Source organism: Microtus pennsylvanicus, chromosome 3 (assembly GCF_037038515.1).
Source record: "Microtus pennsylvanicus isolate mMicPen1 chromosome 3, mMicPen1.hap1, whole genome shotgun sequence".
Taxonomy (NCBI): domain Eukaryota; kingdom Metazoa; phylum Chordata; class Mammalia; order Rodentia; family Cricetidae; genus Microtus; species Microtus pennsylvanicus.
The window spans coordinates 32,521,599-32,537,991 of NC_134581.1; the positions used below are offsets into that span (position 1 = coordinate 32,521,599).

At 49.8% G+C, this 16,393-nt stretch overlaps 1 protein-coding gene across 2 annotated transcripts in view; it reads right to left on the reverse strand.

The window, feature by feature from the left end:
- Rasgrf1 (Ras protein specific guanine nucleotide releasing factor 1) overlaps window positions 1-16,393 on the reverse strand; it is a 110,000-nt gene that overhangs the window by 17,410 nt on the left and 76,197 nt on the right. For both annotated transcript variants that reach the window (XM_075965023.1, XM_075965021.1), the window contains 9 exons: window positions 15,154-16,292; window positions 11,886-12,011; window positions 9,797-9,973; window positions 9,122-9,268; window positions 8,758-8,873; window positions 8,214-8,326; window positions 6,005-6,065; window positions 3,044-3,147; window positions 1,542-1,626 (listed from right to left, as the gene is read on the reverse strand). In XM_075965023.1, the coding sequence (XP_075821138.1) occupies window positions 1,542-1,626; window positions 3,044-3,147; window positions 6,005-6,065; window positions 8,214-8,326; window positions 8,758-8,873; window positions 9,122-9,268; window positions 9,797-9,973; window positions 11,886-12,011; window positions 15,154-16,292 (2,068 nt within the window). The remainder of the gene's footprint in view (window positions 1-1,541; window positions 1,627-3,043; window positions 3,148-6,004; window positions 6,066-8,213; window positions 8,327-8,757; window positions 8,874-9,121; window positions 9,269-9,796; window positions 9,974-11,885; window positions 12,012-15,153; window positions 16,293-16,393) is intronic.

Consider the following 16,393-nt stretch of genomic DNA (forward strand, 5'->3'; position numbering starts at 1 on the left):
TAAACTCAGAGAATGACGATGCTGTGTGCAAAAGCTATTGGGGCTATCACAGGCTAGGAGAGGATGAGTCCCTTGGGTGCAGAGATTGGAGCACCATATGGGAAAATTGCAGGGAGAGTTTTTTTTTCAGTGCTGGAGACTCAGCTCAGGACCCTGTATGTGCTGGGTATGCACTTGAGCAATAAGCTACATCCCTCCCTCTTGATTTTTTTTTCTTTCTGAGATAAGACATTGCTATGTAGACTTGGTTGGCCTTGAACTTGTAACCCTTTTGTTGAATGTTGGGATTATAGGTGCCTACACAGGAATATTTTTTCTCTTACATAGTCATCCTCCATTATGCAGCAATGAAAAACACATGTGCTACCTTGTGCCAATCAGCAGACCCTTCCAGAACCTCAGCATCTCCGGATCTTGAATGTCAGAGAAGCCCTCATCTCCTAGGGGTGGTGTAAGCTTTAAATGAGATTGCTATGCATAGAGAGCATGGTCCTAGGCAGTTATGGGAAATATTAGAGGCTACTTTTATTCAAGAACTTTGCAAGGGCCCCTTGCAGCCATGACCCTTCCCAGGAAGACTCGGAAGCATGTTTGGCTCCCAGTCCTCTGAGAAGAGATCCTGGGAACATTGTATGCCTGTGTGTATGTCCCTGTGTGAGTGTATGTGTATGCATGTGAAAGCATGTGTGTGTGATGCACCAATCTAATCTTAGTGTCCTGATCAGAGTCAGTTCAAGCCCTTTTTGTTGAACACATGGACCACTTTTCTGCTTTTGTGTTTGGTCCCCTCTTAACCACTCTCCATCAGGAAAGTCAAGGGTAGAGGGAGTTCTGAGAGATGGGGACAGGCCGGGCCAGATGCAGGGCCATTCCAAGCCTGCCTAGGGGCAGTCTCAAGCCCTAGGCTCAAACCTAGCCTTTTTTTATCAGCAACTTCAGGGTCTCTAGTCTCTTCAGTGCTAAGTTGTTGCGCAATCTTAGCAATCATGAAAGGCACTCTGGTGGCTAGGACATTACATCAGCATGAAGATGAAACTCTTAGTAAACACTTTGGAAAGTCAGAGAGTTTGAACACTTTGAGTAATGTTCATATCTGAGGGAAGATGTTTGCCATTTCCAGACTCAGTTTGCTTATTTCTAAGGCTGAGATGAGGTAAGAAAATAAGAAACACAGCAAGAACACTTTTGGTCTTTTCTGTCCAACCCTTCCTTCTTTCCATCCTTTCTGTGGCTGGTCTGCCATGACCCTACTCTTAGGAGGAGCTCCTTGTGGTGATCATAGGCCTGAGGAAGCTCCTCAGGAGCCATTGCTGGCTGATGGCTCTGGAGGATTCCCAGCTACTCTTCACACGGCCCTTTTATGTTCACCCATTAGCAGATAAAGGGACCAAGAACGAGGCGAAGCGGGCTGGCTCTGGTTACACAGCTGAAGGTGGGGTGCAGCAGAGGGTGTGGTGCCAGCCTGCCCTCCACTCAACCCCTTGGCCGTCCTGCCAATGGAAAGCCTGGCAGAAAGCCACTGTCCACGCATGTGTACTCACGTCATTGAAATGCTTGGTGGTTTTTATGATATAAGGCGTTCTTTCGTTTTTCTCTACCTTCATCCAGCCCTGTCCGAAGAACTCCCTGCAGCGAGGAAAGGGAAACCAGAGCAGATGAAATCAGCGCTGCCTTGCTCATTCAGTGTTGGGTCACTTCTTTGCTTTTCAAGGTGATCATTTATAGGTGAGCAGCCCTTGGCAGAAGCCCAGAGAGGAAGGAACCTTGAGCTCGAGCCCAGCTCTGTGCTGTACCCTGGGTCTTGGATGCTTTACTCATCTGTGAAATGGGAGTGTAACAGTAACACTTTCCTCATGGGACCATCATGGGGCTGAAAGGGGATGAGGTATGAGATGGCTGAGCATTGCTGTAAAGCGGGTAGGCACACCAGGTTTTGCTATGGTTCTTGTTTCTACATTTAATCAATTGGTAGTGACTGGTCTTCAGAACAGAGGTGATAGATAGATAACCTTTGTTAACAGAGTGTGTGCTTAGCATGCACAAGGTTCCAGGTTCAATTCTCAACACTATACAAAAGCAGTGGGTCATAAGAGGATAAATGAACCAAAAACCAGTTTCAAGCAGTGTGTTCTGGCACAGGGAACCTATTGGGGAAGCCACAGACTGCCCACGCTTCTAAGTGATTAGTAGAGGTACTTAGGTGAAGTCCCACAGGTGGGTGCAGCCATGGGGAGGTGACACCAGTGAACATCTATCCTGGTCTTGCTTCTGGCGGGAGGTAGGAGTAACACTGCTTCCACATCCTGGGGGTTCCTAAGTATCCAGGTCAACCCTGTCATTAGGTGAGGCTGTATTCATGCCTGTGGGGCTGTGGATATGACCCTGGAAAGCAAAATAAATGCACAGAATGTTCCAGTGATGTGTGGTCTTAGACATGGTGATGGCAATGTTGGAAAATAATTATGTAATAATTATTGGAAATTCAGAGAAATGCCTTGGTTGGGAGCATGCTTAGTTCCAGCTGTAAACGTAAAAAAGAAAACTACCTTAATTTACAATGCTAAGGAGCGCCACACACATGAATAGTGTTCGCAAATAAATGCTGGTTATTAGATGAGGAGAGACAAAGCAGGGATTACCAGGGAGACTAAAGACAAGGCAGGGCAGACAGTAGCAGGCCCAAGGCTTCATTTAAATCAAGAGTAATTCTGAAATTTGTTCCTGTGGCTTGTACACACACACACACACACACACACACACACGAAACTCACACACAAACACGCATACACATGAACACACATAAACACACATATGCATACACATTCATGCCTGTGTGCAAATAAACATGCATTCTTTCTGCACCCCCAGAAAGAGGAATCTCCTGGAAAAGTGTGTACATGGGGGGGGGGGCTGCGCTTACAGGAGACAGGTAAAGAGAGAGACAGGGGAGGAGCATTCTTTCCAAGTTTTGGAGAGTTCAAAGACAGGGATGTGCTGAGGAGGGAGAAGGAGGGAGAGAAGGCAGGCAGCCACACCCACTTACTCATAAGGAATCTTCTTGAAGACAAGGTGATCCAGCAGGGTCAGCTGCTCTGCTATCTCCAGGGCTGAGTGATTTTCGAAGGGCTCGGCTTTCACACCCTCTGCCTGGGGAAGCAAGGTCAGAGTCAGGCCACTGGAGTGATGCTCTGGGCTTCTGACACTTTTTTGAGGATCTCCTCTCAGTTCTGGTGGGTGGATGGGGTACCAGCGAGGAAGCTGGGCCCCACTGCTTGTTGCTCCCTGTTCGGATGTGTGTTTTGTGCTGCCAGAGGACTCTCCCCGTCTGTCGCCTACCCTGTAGGGAGCCACCACTACACATGTAGGAAGGAGTCCAAAGCCTGCCCAAGTCACTCAGGTGTAAATAGGCTTCCTGGGTTGCAAACTTGGGTATCTGATCCCAGCTGTGATGGGCCACTTCCTCTGGGTTCTTCCTGGTCCTAGGTGGGCTCAACACAATTTTTCTTTAAAACTCATCAGTAGGTGTGATTTGGGGGTTCTCGGGTGTGATTTGCCCCGGGGGCAGTGTTCCTGCCTTGTGAGTAGAAGACAGCTGTCAGCTACCATGTGTCTGACCTATGAGGTTCCCTCATGGATATGACAGGATCTGTCACCTGGGCTTCCACCTGGAGGTACCCACAAGTTCCAGCAGCTGGCTGAGTGCCCAAGTGGCCTGTCTGCATGGTTGGAAAGGGAAGTGGGGTCCACCCACACCCAGAAAACATGCCATTCCTTGAGGCCGAGTGCTCTGTTATTCGCCTCCCCCCACTTCTTTTGCAATCGGTGAGGTCTGTATTGCTAGGCTGGTAGCAGACACTGGAGATATGCAGACCTGCAAACGTGATTCAGACTCAGGGGTTTCACAGAATGAGGACTCAGGGGACAATAGATTCTGTGTGGTAGCCGCTCCTCGGTCATGGGTGTTTCCTGGCAGAGTCACCAGCGCAGAGAACAGAAGCCCAGGTGCCGGAGTGTGGGTGTAGGGAGCAGGATGCCTTTGGGGAGGATGAGTTCTTAGGATGTGGGCATGAGGGCAGCAGGGGCTGGGTTGCAGGACAAGAGCCTTGTGGGGGCATTTCTCCTGTATGCTCTTGGGGATGGGCCCTCTGAAGGTGGGCAGCTCAGTTACAGTCATTCCTGAGGGTCTTATGAAGGTGTCTCAGGGCTGGGTCCAGGATGGCAGGGCTGTGGGGGTCACAGAGGAGTCCAGGAGGCCACACTGAGGTGTCACCCAGTGTCCCAGTGGCTATAGGTACTGTGTAGGGACAGGCGACCTTTTCCTCACTTTTGATGTTGTCCAGGACTTGAAGTGTCTTTGGAAGTTGAGGTCTGAGAGACAACTCTCACCTTCCAGAAGGCTTATGAGAACTAATGGGACAAGCCAACTTTCTCTTTCCCATTGATGCCACTGGCCTCGGCTAAACTGGACCTAACACTCAAAGGCTCTGGGGACCTGTCAGGGATTGGAGTGTACAGAGATGGGGCTCAATAACCTTTTGTCCTCGAAGAGCCCCAAAGGCATTTACAAAGGAAAAGGGCCCTTGTACTCATGGAGTGTAAACATTCCATCCAGGCCTCTGTTGGCAAACAAGAGCCTAGGGTGTTCTCTACAATGCAGAAGTGGTGGGGGAGGCTAGTCCAGCATCCTGGGCCCAGAGGATCAATCTGTAATAAGTGATGTCTAGGTGCCACCACCTTGCCTGCCTTGGCAGGTCATTGAGCTGTGTGGGCATGCAGAGCTATTCCTGGGCCAGAATGTAGTTAGGCTACTGTTCTCCATGAGGGATGAAAGCAGAGAGGAGCCAGGGCCCAGAGTCCTAAGCTCTTACACTGGATACTGCTAATACACTAGTCAGCCCGGAGCTGAGCTGATGACATGGAATCCACCCCGGGCAGGTCAGAGCCTGTCTTGAACATTCCAACCATCATTAATTCAGTGGCCAGCGGCTTTGGTGGGGTTCACAAAGGTACTCAGGGGATCCTAGTTTAGCACTGAAAGCACAGGAGGTCACCATTCTCTTATGGTGTATGGAGTGCAACACCTAGCTTGTGCTCTTTCATGTTGAACACAACTCTTCCCTGGGGTCCTGTCATTTCAGGGCAGGTTCAGTGAGCACGCTGTGACTCCTCAGGATGGGGTGGCATGGCATAGGGTTTGAATTCTTCTCTGGGGTCAGCTGGACCTGAGTGTGAACAGCTTGCATGACTACCACTTCCCGCTGAGTAAATGATTGAGATCTCTGGGCCTCAGTGGCCTCATTTGTAAAATGGGAATAATGATACAAACTTGCAGCATTACTGACAAGAGGGTCTGGAGTCTTTCAGAATCTCATGTGGTCCAGCACATAGGTGTCTATGACACCTATGAGGTATGACAGAGAGAGGAGAGGGGTAAGGGAAAGGAGGAGGCTCAGTGGATGAAGAAAAGGGAAGTGGCAGTGTTACTGGTTGGATTTTGCTCCTCAATAACGGAGCAATTTCCTAGGCCCTGGGGCTTGTCTAGAATCTTCATCAGTGTAATGAATTCACAATGAGGCCAGCAGGGTGAGCCAACATGACAGATGTCCTTGTAAGATGGGACATATGGACACAGTGGACACAGACACATACACAGAAGGAAGACAACCCAGGGATACCAGAGGATATGATCCCAGGACCATGAAGACATGAACGGGGGGCGGGGTAGTATAGTCAGAAACTGAGGGAACACAAAGCTACCAGCCGCTGGCAGAGGCAAGCAAGTATCCTCCTCTAGAGCTCCTGGGGAAGCATAACCCCGCACACATCTTTTCTAAAGACTTCTAGGCTCCAGGACAGTGGGAGGAACACACTGCCTGGTTTGTGACACTTAGCTGCAAAGCCATAGGAAATGCATGCAAGTGATGACTTGGTCAGGGAGTCACGGAGTAATGAGGCTGGGGAGGACGTTGCCTTGGTGATCAGGTGCAATGGCCATCCTGCTCACCATCTGTGTGATCTCTTCTAGTGTGATCTGGTTGTCGCCTGGGTCCTCCTGGGTCAGAGTCCTAGGGAGAGGAAAGCATGTGAGCCCCAGAACACCTCTGACCCTCACCTGGCTGTCTTCTGCAACCTCTGACCCTTGCTTACTGCCTTTACCCCGAGGCACTACTTCTCTCTGTTTCCCTTGTCCTCGTCTGCTTTACTGACTTATTCTTGATCCTTCTATATGGGGAAGGTCTCTTCCCCAGCCTCTGAGCTTCCTACATACTGTTATGTATGTATATGTCAGGACCCAGAGAGACATGGGCAGGGGCCTCTGAGGTCAGGCTGGGACTGTGGCAGGCACTGCTGTGTGCATATGGAATGATGGGACGCGCACCGTGAGGTAGTGCCAGACTTGGCGGATCAGAGTGAACAGGAGATGTTCCTAAATGGGATGCCCCTCAAGCCTGGCTTCATCAGAAGACAGGTGACATAGTGGAACGGAGGCCAAAGAACCCAGGATGGGATAGTGTTGAGTGAGAAGTGAAGAAGGGTTTGGTCAAGCTAACTAGAGTGAATATGGGAATGTATGAGAATATGGGTGGGTAGGGCGGTAGGCCCTTTTGACAGACTAAGGGCCAGACCTGGGTATGCATAGGGAAGCAGAGAGAAGTCTTTAGGGATTGGCTGAAGGGAGTGGAACTTTGGAGATCAGCCCTGGGAGCCAATGTCAGACTAGGAACTGGACATTCCGAGAACTGGCTCTCCTGAGGGTCCACAGCAGAAAAAGTCCTGCTGGTCACAGCCCTCCCAGCCCCCAGGAGAACCTGGAGGGAGACACCAAGAGCCTGGGACTGCTTGTGTGCATGAGTATGCCTGTAGGCACTCCACTTAGCTTCTTTCTCTCGTTTTCCCTTTTTCTCTACCCTCCCCCCCCCATTCATGCACACAGAATATGTTGTAGATGAGGGAAGGCCAATGGTATCCTAGGACTGTGGTGGAGTGATAAGGTCTTCTATCCTTGGGATAGGAGAGGGGCTGGAGACTCGGGGTCTAAGTAGAAAATGCCTCAGCTGGATTTGGGAGAAAGTCCTGAGGCAGATGCAATGCCTGGGGTGTAGAATTGGCTTGCTGGACATGAGGAGGAGAAACCTCCCCAGCCTCTGGAGAAGCCAGTCTAGGTGGAAGGATGAGAGCAGGAGGTAGGGTGCCGGTGCATCTATGCCATTTACCTTCTGAGAACCTGCAGAAGTCACATGCACCACCTTGCCTGAGCCTTACCACATCCTTGAAGTCAGCATTGTTCATTCATTTTAAATAGGAGAAAATGAGATTTGGCTAAGGGCCGTTTTCTGGTCAACAATGAATCACTGCCTGAGGTAGCTCAGATGTTGGACTGTCTGAACCCTGACCTCTGCTAGAAGAGGCAGGTTATGGATCATGCTCAACACAGGTCTGAGGACAGACAATTTAACTGAGTTTAAGCCAACAGACATTCCTTGAATGCCTGTGAGCATCATTCAGTAGAACTCTCTGTAGTGAGGAGATGGGCTGGCCTGTGCTGTCTAAGCTAGGAGCCTCTGGCCCTGAAGCTCTGGGGACTGAGGGACACTATTTTATTGTATTCAATTTTAGTTCACTGATATTTAAAACGTTGTATTTAGCTAGTACCTATCACATTGGATAGCACATGCTGGACAGGTATTAATAGCCATGGACATATATGGAGAAGGAGTACATGCCCCCAGCCCCAACAGGGTCTCATGTAGTCTAGGCTGGCTTACTATGTAGCCAAGGATGATTTTGAACTTCTCAGACTTCTGCCTTCCAAGTGTTGAGATTACAGCCTGAGAGATGGAATCACAGACATGCGCCACCAAACTCAGCTTATATGGTACTAGAGATTGAACCCAGGCCTATGTAAGTACTCTACCAACCGAACTGCAAGCCTACCTCCATCAAGGTCTGGTGAGGGGTGGGGAGAAGAGGGGTAAGTACACAGAGCACCCATGCTTGACTCTAGAGCAAGGGACTTGGCTCCCAGACATCTGGGGCTTATACTTACCCCGATAAACTCCTGGCCAGTCTGGCTACTGTGGAGGTAAAGGGCAGGACCCTGTCCTAGAAGGTCATCCTAGCAGGAAGACCTGCCCAGTCTGGCTACTGTGGAGGTAAAGGGCAGGACCCTGTCCTAGAAGGTCATTCTAGCAGGAGGACTATGCAGCTCTTACCTGATAATGTTGGCCGCTGCCTTTCGCTCCTGTGTCAGCAGCTCTGGATCATGCATGACCTCTTCCAGGAAGCTGATCACCTTGCTTTTGAGTTTACTGTTGCTTTCAAAGTCCTGTAGGAAGACGGGCAGGTAGCTCTGGCTACAGTCACCAGACTTTCCTGCAGTACTCTGAGGCCAGGCTGAAGGAGGGAGTTTCTATTTCTGCCCACTGTGGTTGCCTGCTTTTCTTGTCTTGTCACTACTTCCAGCAAGGCCACAAGTGGGGCTTCAAGCCTCCTAGGCACAGGGCACTGGGACAAGACCAAGACCACCCCCTAGCTGTTGTACCCCTAAGTTAGGGAGGCCCAAGCCTACTGTCCTTGCAGACAGGTGGCCAAACAGGCCCCTTGTCTTCTTGACGGTCCTTGTTTTCCTTTCCCAGGGAACCTGAGCAGGTCCTCCTGGCAAAATGGGATCCCCTTCCTGCTGTTGACCTACTACATTGTCTGCTATCACTTCCAGCCACTGGGAAACAATTGTTCCTGGAGCTCGGTCCCACCCACCTGAGAGTGCTTGGAGACCCAGTGGCGGAGCACATTCAGCACACGGTTGGTGGCAGCTCTGCGGATCACAAACTCCTTGTCGCCATTTCTCTGGTCAGGGGGAAACCCTGGCAGTGCTAGAGGTAGGGGGAGAGAAGGACAGGAGGGGGAGCTTGCTTAGCAGACATGGTTTGTCAGAGAGCCTTGGAGGGGACACTTAACTGAGTTCAGACCCAAATGAGAGGCCACGAAGCCTCAGGGGATGCAGTTCTTCAGCACCCAACCTCTTTCATACCTGCTTCATTTAGAAGGTTCAGGAAGCTCCCACCAATGAGAGTATACAGGGTACCCGAGACCAGAGCTCTCCAGGAACCCCCCTTCTAACCTTTGGTGTGGAACCGTTGCTGTGGAAGTGGGTGCCGAGGGCTCTCTCGGTTGGCGTTCTTTGCTGTGAGTAGAATTTGGCCAAGGATCAAAGGGGACTGGGGAGGGAGAATGGGACTCCAGGATGGCAGGCCAGCACTGGCAGGGCCTGCAGGAAGAGTGGGAGGAAGTGGGTAACAACAGGTCAAAGTGGATAGACGAGAGGGTAAATCTAGGGGCGGGATGTGTGTGTGTGTGTGTGTGTGTGTGTGTGTGTGTGTGTAAGGATAACCCTTAGGCCATCCTTCTAGGGGTTGAGGTTGACAAGCAACCCAGCTAAGACTTTACTCCATTGATGATAGGACGTGGGAACAGACCGCATACTAAACAAACAGTGGCCCTGGCTCCAGGCCTGGGTGTGCAGAGCCTAGCTGGTGCCGAAAAAGGGGCTCCATTCCAGCCTCCACGAGAGGAAGGATCAACAGGGCAAATAACAGAAAGCAAGGCTTCATGTCCAGTGAGTCAGGATAGCTTCCTGGAGCAGGGAGCTCTCCAGAGGAACTGTAGAAGGACCCACCGTGGCTTCTGCAATGTGCATCAAACACTTGAGGAAGGGAAGGTCTCATGCCTGTGGCTGTCACCCGTGCCACAGAACCATGGAGAAAGGGGGTACCCATAAGCAGAGACGTCCACACACCTGTGGTGGCCAAGGACATCCTGCGATACTGATACTTCTCCTTGGTTGGGGTGCCCTCGTTGGCTCCCGCCGTGGCTATGGCAAAGGCAGAGGAAGCTGAGAGGGCGCTGCGGTTATTGTCCAGTTCACGACATGAGGTCATCACGACTCCATTGTTGAAGTTAAAGAGTGGGAATTCTGTGGAGAGGAGGGAGCTGATCCTTAGCCATTCCTCAGTCCTTTAGGTTGGCAGACATTCACACAGCCCAACCTCAAGACTGGAAGCTCTTCCTCTATGCCCAGGGATGGAGAGGGGCTCAGGGGGTACTGTGTGTGTGTGTGTGTGTGTGTGTGTATGTGAGGTTCTGTTCCCTGTAAGAGTGATGCCACAATAGTCCTAGAGAATATTACCTCAGGGAAGGAAGGCCCAGCTAGCCTTTTGCTGCTTAGAAGGTTGGGAGCACCTTTCTATTTCTAAGACTTGTCAATTCTTGGCTTTTCTGGGCCCAAAGCATCATGAGCTGTCTGCTTTCAGGGTACTGGGTCTAATGGTTACAATTTATATTGACAGGGTTATGGGCATGGTGGGACTGAGATGATATTGCACTTGATCTTCTACCTGGGTTGAAATTCTCCCACCTCTCACTGGCTGTGCAACTATGGGAAAGTTCCTTCAACTCTGGAGCCTCAGGGATCTCCTCTGGACAGTACAGATATGTCCAAAGGTAATCATAAAAAGGAGATTGCAGAAAAAAGTTCAAAAAGCTGTATAAACATGGAGACCTGCTGATGGTAATGATGACAATGAGCTGTGCGGTCAACTCCAGAACCCTTTGGCTTCATCTTACAGGATTCTAGAGCCTGAGGGGTAACTGGCTTGCTTTAAAGACTCTAAGCTAACTTCTTCCCTTTCTTTCCCTTCTTTTTCCTTCCCTTCCCTTTTCCTCCTTTCCTTCTTTGAGATGTCTCCTTCCCTTCTTTCTGAGATCAACTCTCTTTTGCCTTTATCTCTTTGCCTCTGTCTGTCTGTCTCTCTGAGATAGTATTCTCTCTCTCTCTCTCTCTCTCTCTCTCTCTCTCTCTCTCTCTCTCTCTCTCTCTGACTGCTTCTAGGTCAAAGACAGCTCTCAGTAAGCTGCCCAGGCTGTATTGAACTTTCTCTAGGCCAGGCTGGTTTGGCACTCCCCATTTCCCTGCCTCAGTCTCTCAATTGTCTCAGGTGCTAGGATGACAGGCATCACTTCCCCCCTGGGCCTCAATGCCTGTTTCTAAAAATGGGCTCTCCAGGGATCTACTGCTGTGTAAGAAGCCAGGCAGGGCTGCAGGGTGCTCAGGTACCTTTCCTCTAAAGCCTTGTGCCTTATTTGGTTCTTCCCAGACTTGGAAAGCAGGGGATTCTGAGATTTGAGCTGCCTCATATTTGGCGAGCTTGGAAATAGTAAGGTTCCTTCCTTGGGAAACAGAAAGACTGTCCTGAGGAGGCCCCTGAGTTCTTTTCCACCGTTGGGTGTCCCACAGTCCTCCTGGGGGTACAGTAGTCTTTATGAGGATGAGAAAGGTAGGTAGGCTGTTCAAGAATCCTGCAGAATTGTGAGTCAGAAACATGAGTGGGCAATGCCACTATTTTCTGGAGCCTTCCCTTGCCTGTGATGGTGGGGATAGAACACAGAACCATATCTATGTCAGGGAGCACTCTACTACTGAGCTACACCCCAGCTTTGCTTTCCTTATCTGAAAGATAAGAGCAATCTAGGTTCTCTTCATGTATATTGGAAGGATGAAAGAGCCCACCACACAGCCAGAAACATGGGATGCCAGGAAACATGTCTGACTTGAGCTCTCCCACATACGAGTGCTGCTGGGTCACTGCTAGGCAATGCATTCCTGCCTAAGTTGGGGTGACTTCACAAAGTCAAGATCAGGGCCTGCTCAGCCAATGTCTCAGCAACCACATCTCTCCTATCCCTGGGGGTTATGAAATAGAATAGTCACTGTCCTCAGGAGTCACTCATAAAACATAAGGCAATACCAGCGTGCCTCCTCTTGACCTGACCTGCAGCCCTCTCCTCCCCTGGACATCCACCTGCAGCTCCATGCTGAGGAGTGGTACCTGAAGAGTTTTTGCTTTTGACTGATTTTGGTGTTGATGGAGATTTCGTAGGTGATGCCTCAGCGTCGCCCTCGTCACTCTGATTCTGGTCCACATCAGATTCTTCTTTCACGGGGACTTCTGAGCCTGGGGGAACAGAAAGACTCATGCTCTTCTCAATTATTCATCGATCAGAGAACCCACATCTATAATTCATCAAAGTAAAGTGGAGTAAATTACAAGGGCCTGGCACCCGGATGAAGACAGCTGAATAGTCTAGTTGTTGTAGGCTTATCATAACCTTCCACACGCTCATCAGCGGTGTGACTCTCCAAGACTTCTTTTTCTTTACCAGGAATTCCGAAAACGTAATGGGAACACCTAGGTTCCTGTTAGAATGCAGGCTGTGTGGCCTAATGGTAGAGCGCTTGTTTAGCTTAGCATGCTTAAGGTCTTGGGTTCAATTGTCAGCGGTAGGCACGAGGGGCAGGCTGTAACACAGCTCCTCTCTACGTGGAACAAGGAAGTCTTTCTTTCCTTCATTTTTTTTTTAAAAGAAAGGATCTCATGTGGCACAGGCTAGCCTTGAACTTGCTACGTAGCTAATGATGACCTTGAATTTCTGATTTTCTTTCTCTCCTTTTATTTTTGTTTTTTCGAGGCAGGGTTTCTCTGTAGCTTTGGAGCCTGTCCTGAACTTGCTCTGTAGACCAGGCTGGCCTAGAACTCACAGAGATCCTCCTGCCTCTGCCTCCTGAGTGCTAGGATTAAAGGCGTGAGCCACCACTGCCCAGCGAACTTCTGATTCTCTTGCACCTGCCCTCTGAGTCCTGGGACTACAGGTTTGCACAACCATAGCAGATTGTATATAGTACTGGGTATTGAATCTGTGAGTCTGTGCTAGGCAGGTACCCTCTCTCTCTCTCTCGTTTAATTGAAAATAGATTTTTCATACAATATGTTATGATTTAGGTTCCTCCTAATTCCTCTTATATCCTCCCTACCTCCTTACTCACTCAAATCACACCCTTCCTCTCTCTCATTAGGAAACAGACATATTAACAACAACAGCAGCAGCAGCAGCAGCAGCAGCAATAATCAGAACAGAAAAAAAAAAAAACAGAAAAAAAAGGGCCAAAGAAAAACCACAAGAAAACAAACATCTAGATTCAGAGACACATATACTAGAACACACAGAAATTCCATAAAAGCACAGAACTGAAAAACATAATATATAAACCAAGACATTATGGGATAGACATTAGGAGACAAAAGAAAACTCCAAAAATGCCACTGAGTTCATTTTGTGTTGGCCATCTACTACCGGGTGGTGAAAACTGGTTTTTCCTTTGCAAGTCATTGTTATCAATTGGAGACAGCAGCACTATCAACTGAGCTACATCTCCAGTCCTGATTATCTGCATTTCTAAGCTTCTGGTGATGCTCATGTGGCTGAGCAATGGACCACACCGAGTAGAAAGGTGTTTCTGCTTTTGGTAAGATATCTTGGGTACCCACCTGCCTGATTTGCCAAGGCCAGTCTTGTTTTCTAGCTCATCTCTTGCTTCTGGTCTGAAATAAGTATTAGTCTCCAATCATGGGAGAGTCAGGGCTTACATTCTCTCTGGAAAGTGTGAGTTTTTGCTAAAAGAGGTATGTGTGTGTGCACACGTGCATGTTCAGGTATGTGCGTGTGTACCGGTGTGTGTAAGTCAGAAGTTGACATCTTGTGCCTTCCTTAATTGTGCTCCACTTAATCTTTTTTGAGACAGGGTGTCTCACTGAACCAGTAGCTCACTAATTCAGTTAGAGTAGCTGTCAAAAGAGCCTTACGGAGCTAGCTTTCTGGCTCTGCCTGCTCAGCACTGGGATTATAGGGGTGTCCCTCTGAGCCTGGCTTTCTCATGTAGGTACTAGAGATTAATAAGTACAGGTCTTCATGCTTGTGTGGCAAGCACCTTACCAACTGAGCCATCTTCCTAGAGCCTTGACGGAGGGGACTTAACTGCTCTGGGTCTCAGTTTCCCCAACTAGAAGGTGAGCACACTTGAGCCTGTTTAAAAAACCAACTGGAAGCCAAAGGTCTCTTTAGAAAATGCACCCACCCAGCTCACAGAAGTGCATAGTTAGACAGACCAGGGATCCCTGGGTCACTCGTCAAGAACTCTGGTATGAGGTGGCTTTGTAGGACTGACTGGGGCCACATTCCTTCCATGAAGTAGCAATGGAATCTCCCTGCAGGTTTGTGCTTGACAGAATTCTGAGCCTCACACTGTCTAAGATCTAATACATTACACACACTGAATGGTATTTAGGTTCTCTGGCAAGCTGTTATCTTGGTTATCAATTTTTAGTTGTGTGAGTCACCACACATTACCTATGTGTAGCATGTACTATGGGGATGTCTCTTAACGATGAAACCTTGTGTGGCTTCTCTTCTTTCTAATTACGCCTCCTTTTCAAAGGCTTGTGATCAAGTATGTGTATATACACACATGTATACACACAGACACACGTACAGTCACAGGCACAAACACATAGACAGACAGACGGACACACACACGAACACATGGCAAGACTATGCTGGTGTCTCCTAGCATATGGTCTGATCTGAGATAACACAGAATCAATGGGACCCTTCTAGAATGGCCCAGAGGGGCTGTAGATAGGAAGGCGCTGGATGCTCCAGCAGCATCGTGGGCCACTGCTTCCACCTCTGTGCTCCAGATGTGCTGAGCTCTTTCCAGAGCATACAACACCTTTCTTATTCTTCAACATTTTACATTTCATTATTTTTTTTCTAGAATGTCCTCTCTTTCTATTGGCGAACATAAAATCCAATTGACCCATTAGGAAGCCTTCTCCAACTCTCCTGATGGTGCCTCTAGTCTATCCTTTGCCCTCTTCTAGCACCTTTCAAATGTGCCTATTCAGTGTTCAGTCTGGCCCCAAGCTAGACTGCAAACCCTGAGGGCAGGAGTCAATGGCAACAGAGCAAGCAGGATGGTACTGTGGTAGGGAGAATGAAGGTCAAATCTGAGAACTCTGGCCGAGACTCATATAAAGTGTGATGATATCACGGGAGCTTCTTCTGTCCTCATCTTGGCAACCTATCTCCTCTCCATGGCTACGGGTCTGCACTGCCTGTGTCCTGTACAACAGAGGCCGCCCAGTCCAGCTACAGGTCTGTACTGCTTGTATCCTGTACAACAGAGGCCGCCCAGCCCAACCAAGTCTTACTGTGATGAGTGCTAATGGGGTGGGTGGTTCTGCTCACGTATCTACTCACTCTGCTTGTTTAGGGCTGAGGACTCCTCAGGCTTCTCTGGAGTTGCAGTTGGAGCTGAAGCTGGGGTTGAGGTCTGGGTTGGGGTCCGGGTTGGGGTTGGAGCTGGGGTTGGGGTATGGGTTGGGGTTGAGGCTGGAGTTGTGGTCTGGGTTGGGGTCCGGTTTGGGGTCTGGGTTGGGGTCCGGGTAGGGGTTTGGGCTGGGGTAGGGGTTTGGATTGGGGTCCGGGTTGGGGTTGAGGCTGGGGTAGGGGTCTGGATTGGGGTCCGGGTTGGGGTTGGGGCTGGGTTTGAGGTCAGATTTGGGGTCTGGGTTGGGGTTTGGGCTGGGGTCTGAGTTGGGGTACGGGTTGGGGTTGCGGTTGGGTTTGAGGTCAGGGTGGGGGTCTGGGTTGGGGTGGGGATTGGGGTGGGAGTCGTGGTAGTGGTTGTGGTTCTATCAGTTTCATCAGTAGTCTTGTTGGTGAAACTGCTGGTCATACAGAGCTTGCTGGTGTCCAACGTGGACTTGCTGATATCCAGCGTGGACTTGCTGATATCCAGCGTGGACTTGCTGGTGTCCAGTGTGGACTTGCTGATGTCCAGTGTGGACTTGCTGAAGTCCACCGTGGACTTGCTGATATCCCGTGTGGACTTGCTAAAGTCCATCATGGACTTACTGGTGTCCAGTGTGGACTTGCTGATATCCAGCGTGGACTTGCTGAAGTCCATGGTGGACTTGCTGGTGTCCAGCGTGGACTTGCTGATATCCAGCGTGGACTTGCTGAAGTCTAGCGCAGATTTGCTGATATCCAGTGCGGACTTGCTGAAGTCCATCGTGGACTTGCTGGTGTCCAGCGTGGACTTGCTGAAGTCCATTGTGGACTTGCTGAAGTCCAGCGCGGACTTGCTGAAGGGAGACATGGGTGAGTGCATGCTGGTAAAGCCGTTGGAGCTGCAGCTGAGTGCTGCCAGGTCCAGCGCCTTGCCGCCTGTGATGATGGGGATGTTGAGAGACAGCTTCCGTCGGCGGCTTGGGGATGATGTATTGATAGACAAGGGTGGTGGTGAGGAGAACTTGCGTGTGGCACGAGGTGACTTGGGGGGCTCTCCGTACAGAAGCTTGTTGTTCTGGCCACTGGCAAACAGGAGCTCCAGTGACCTGTGGGGAGGGAAGGCAAGAAGGAGAAAGAACTGTTGGTGTAGGCTTGCCCACATGGCCTGCTTCCTACAAGGCTCAGGGGGACTGACAGCAGTGTCTCC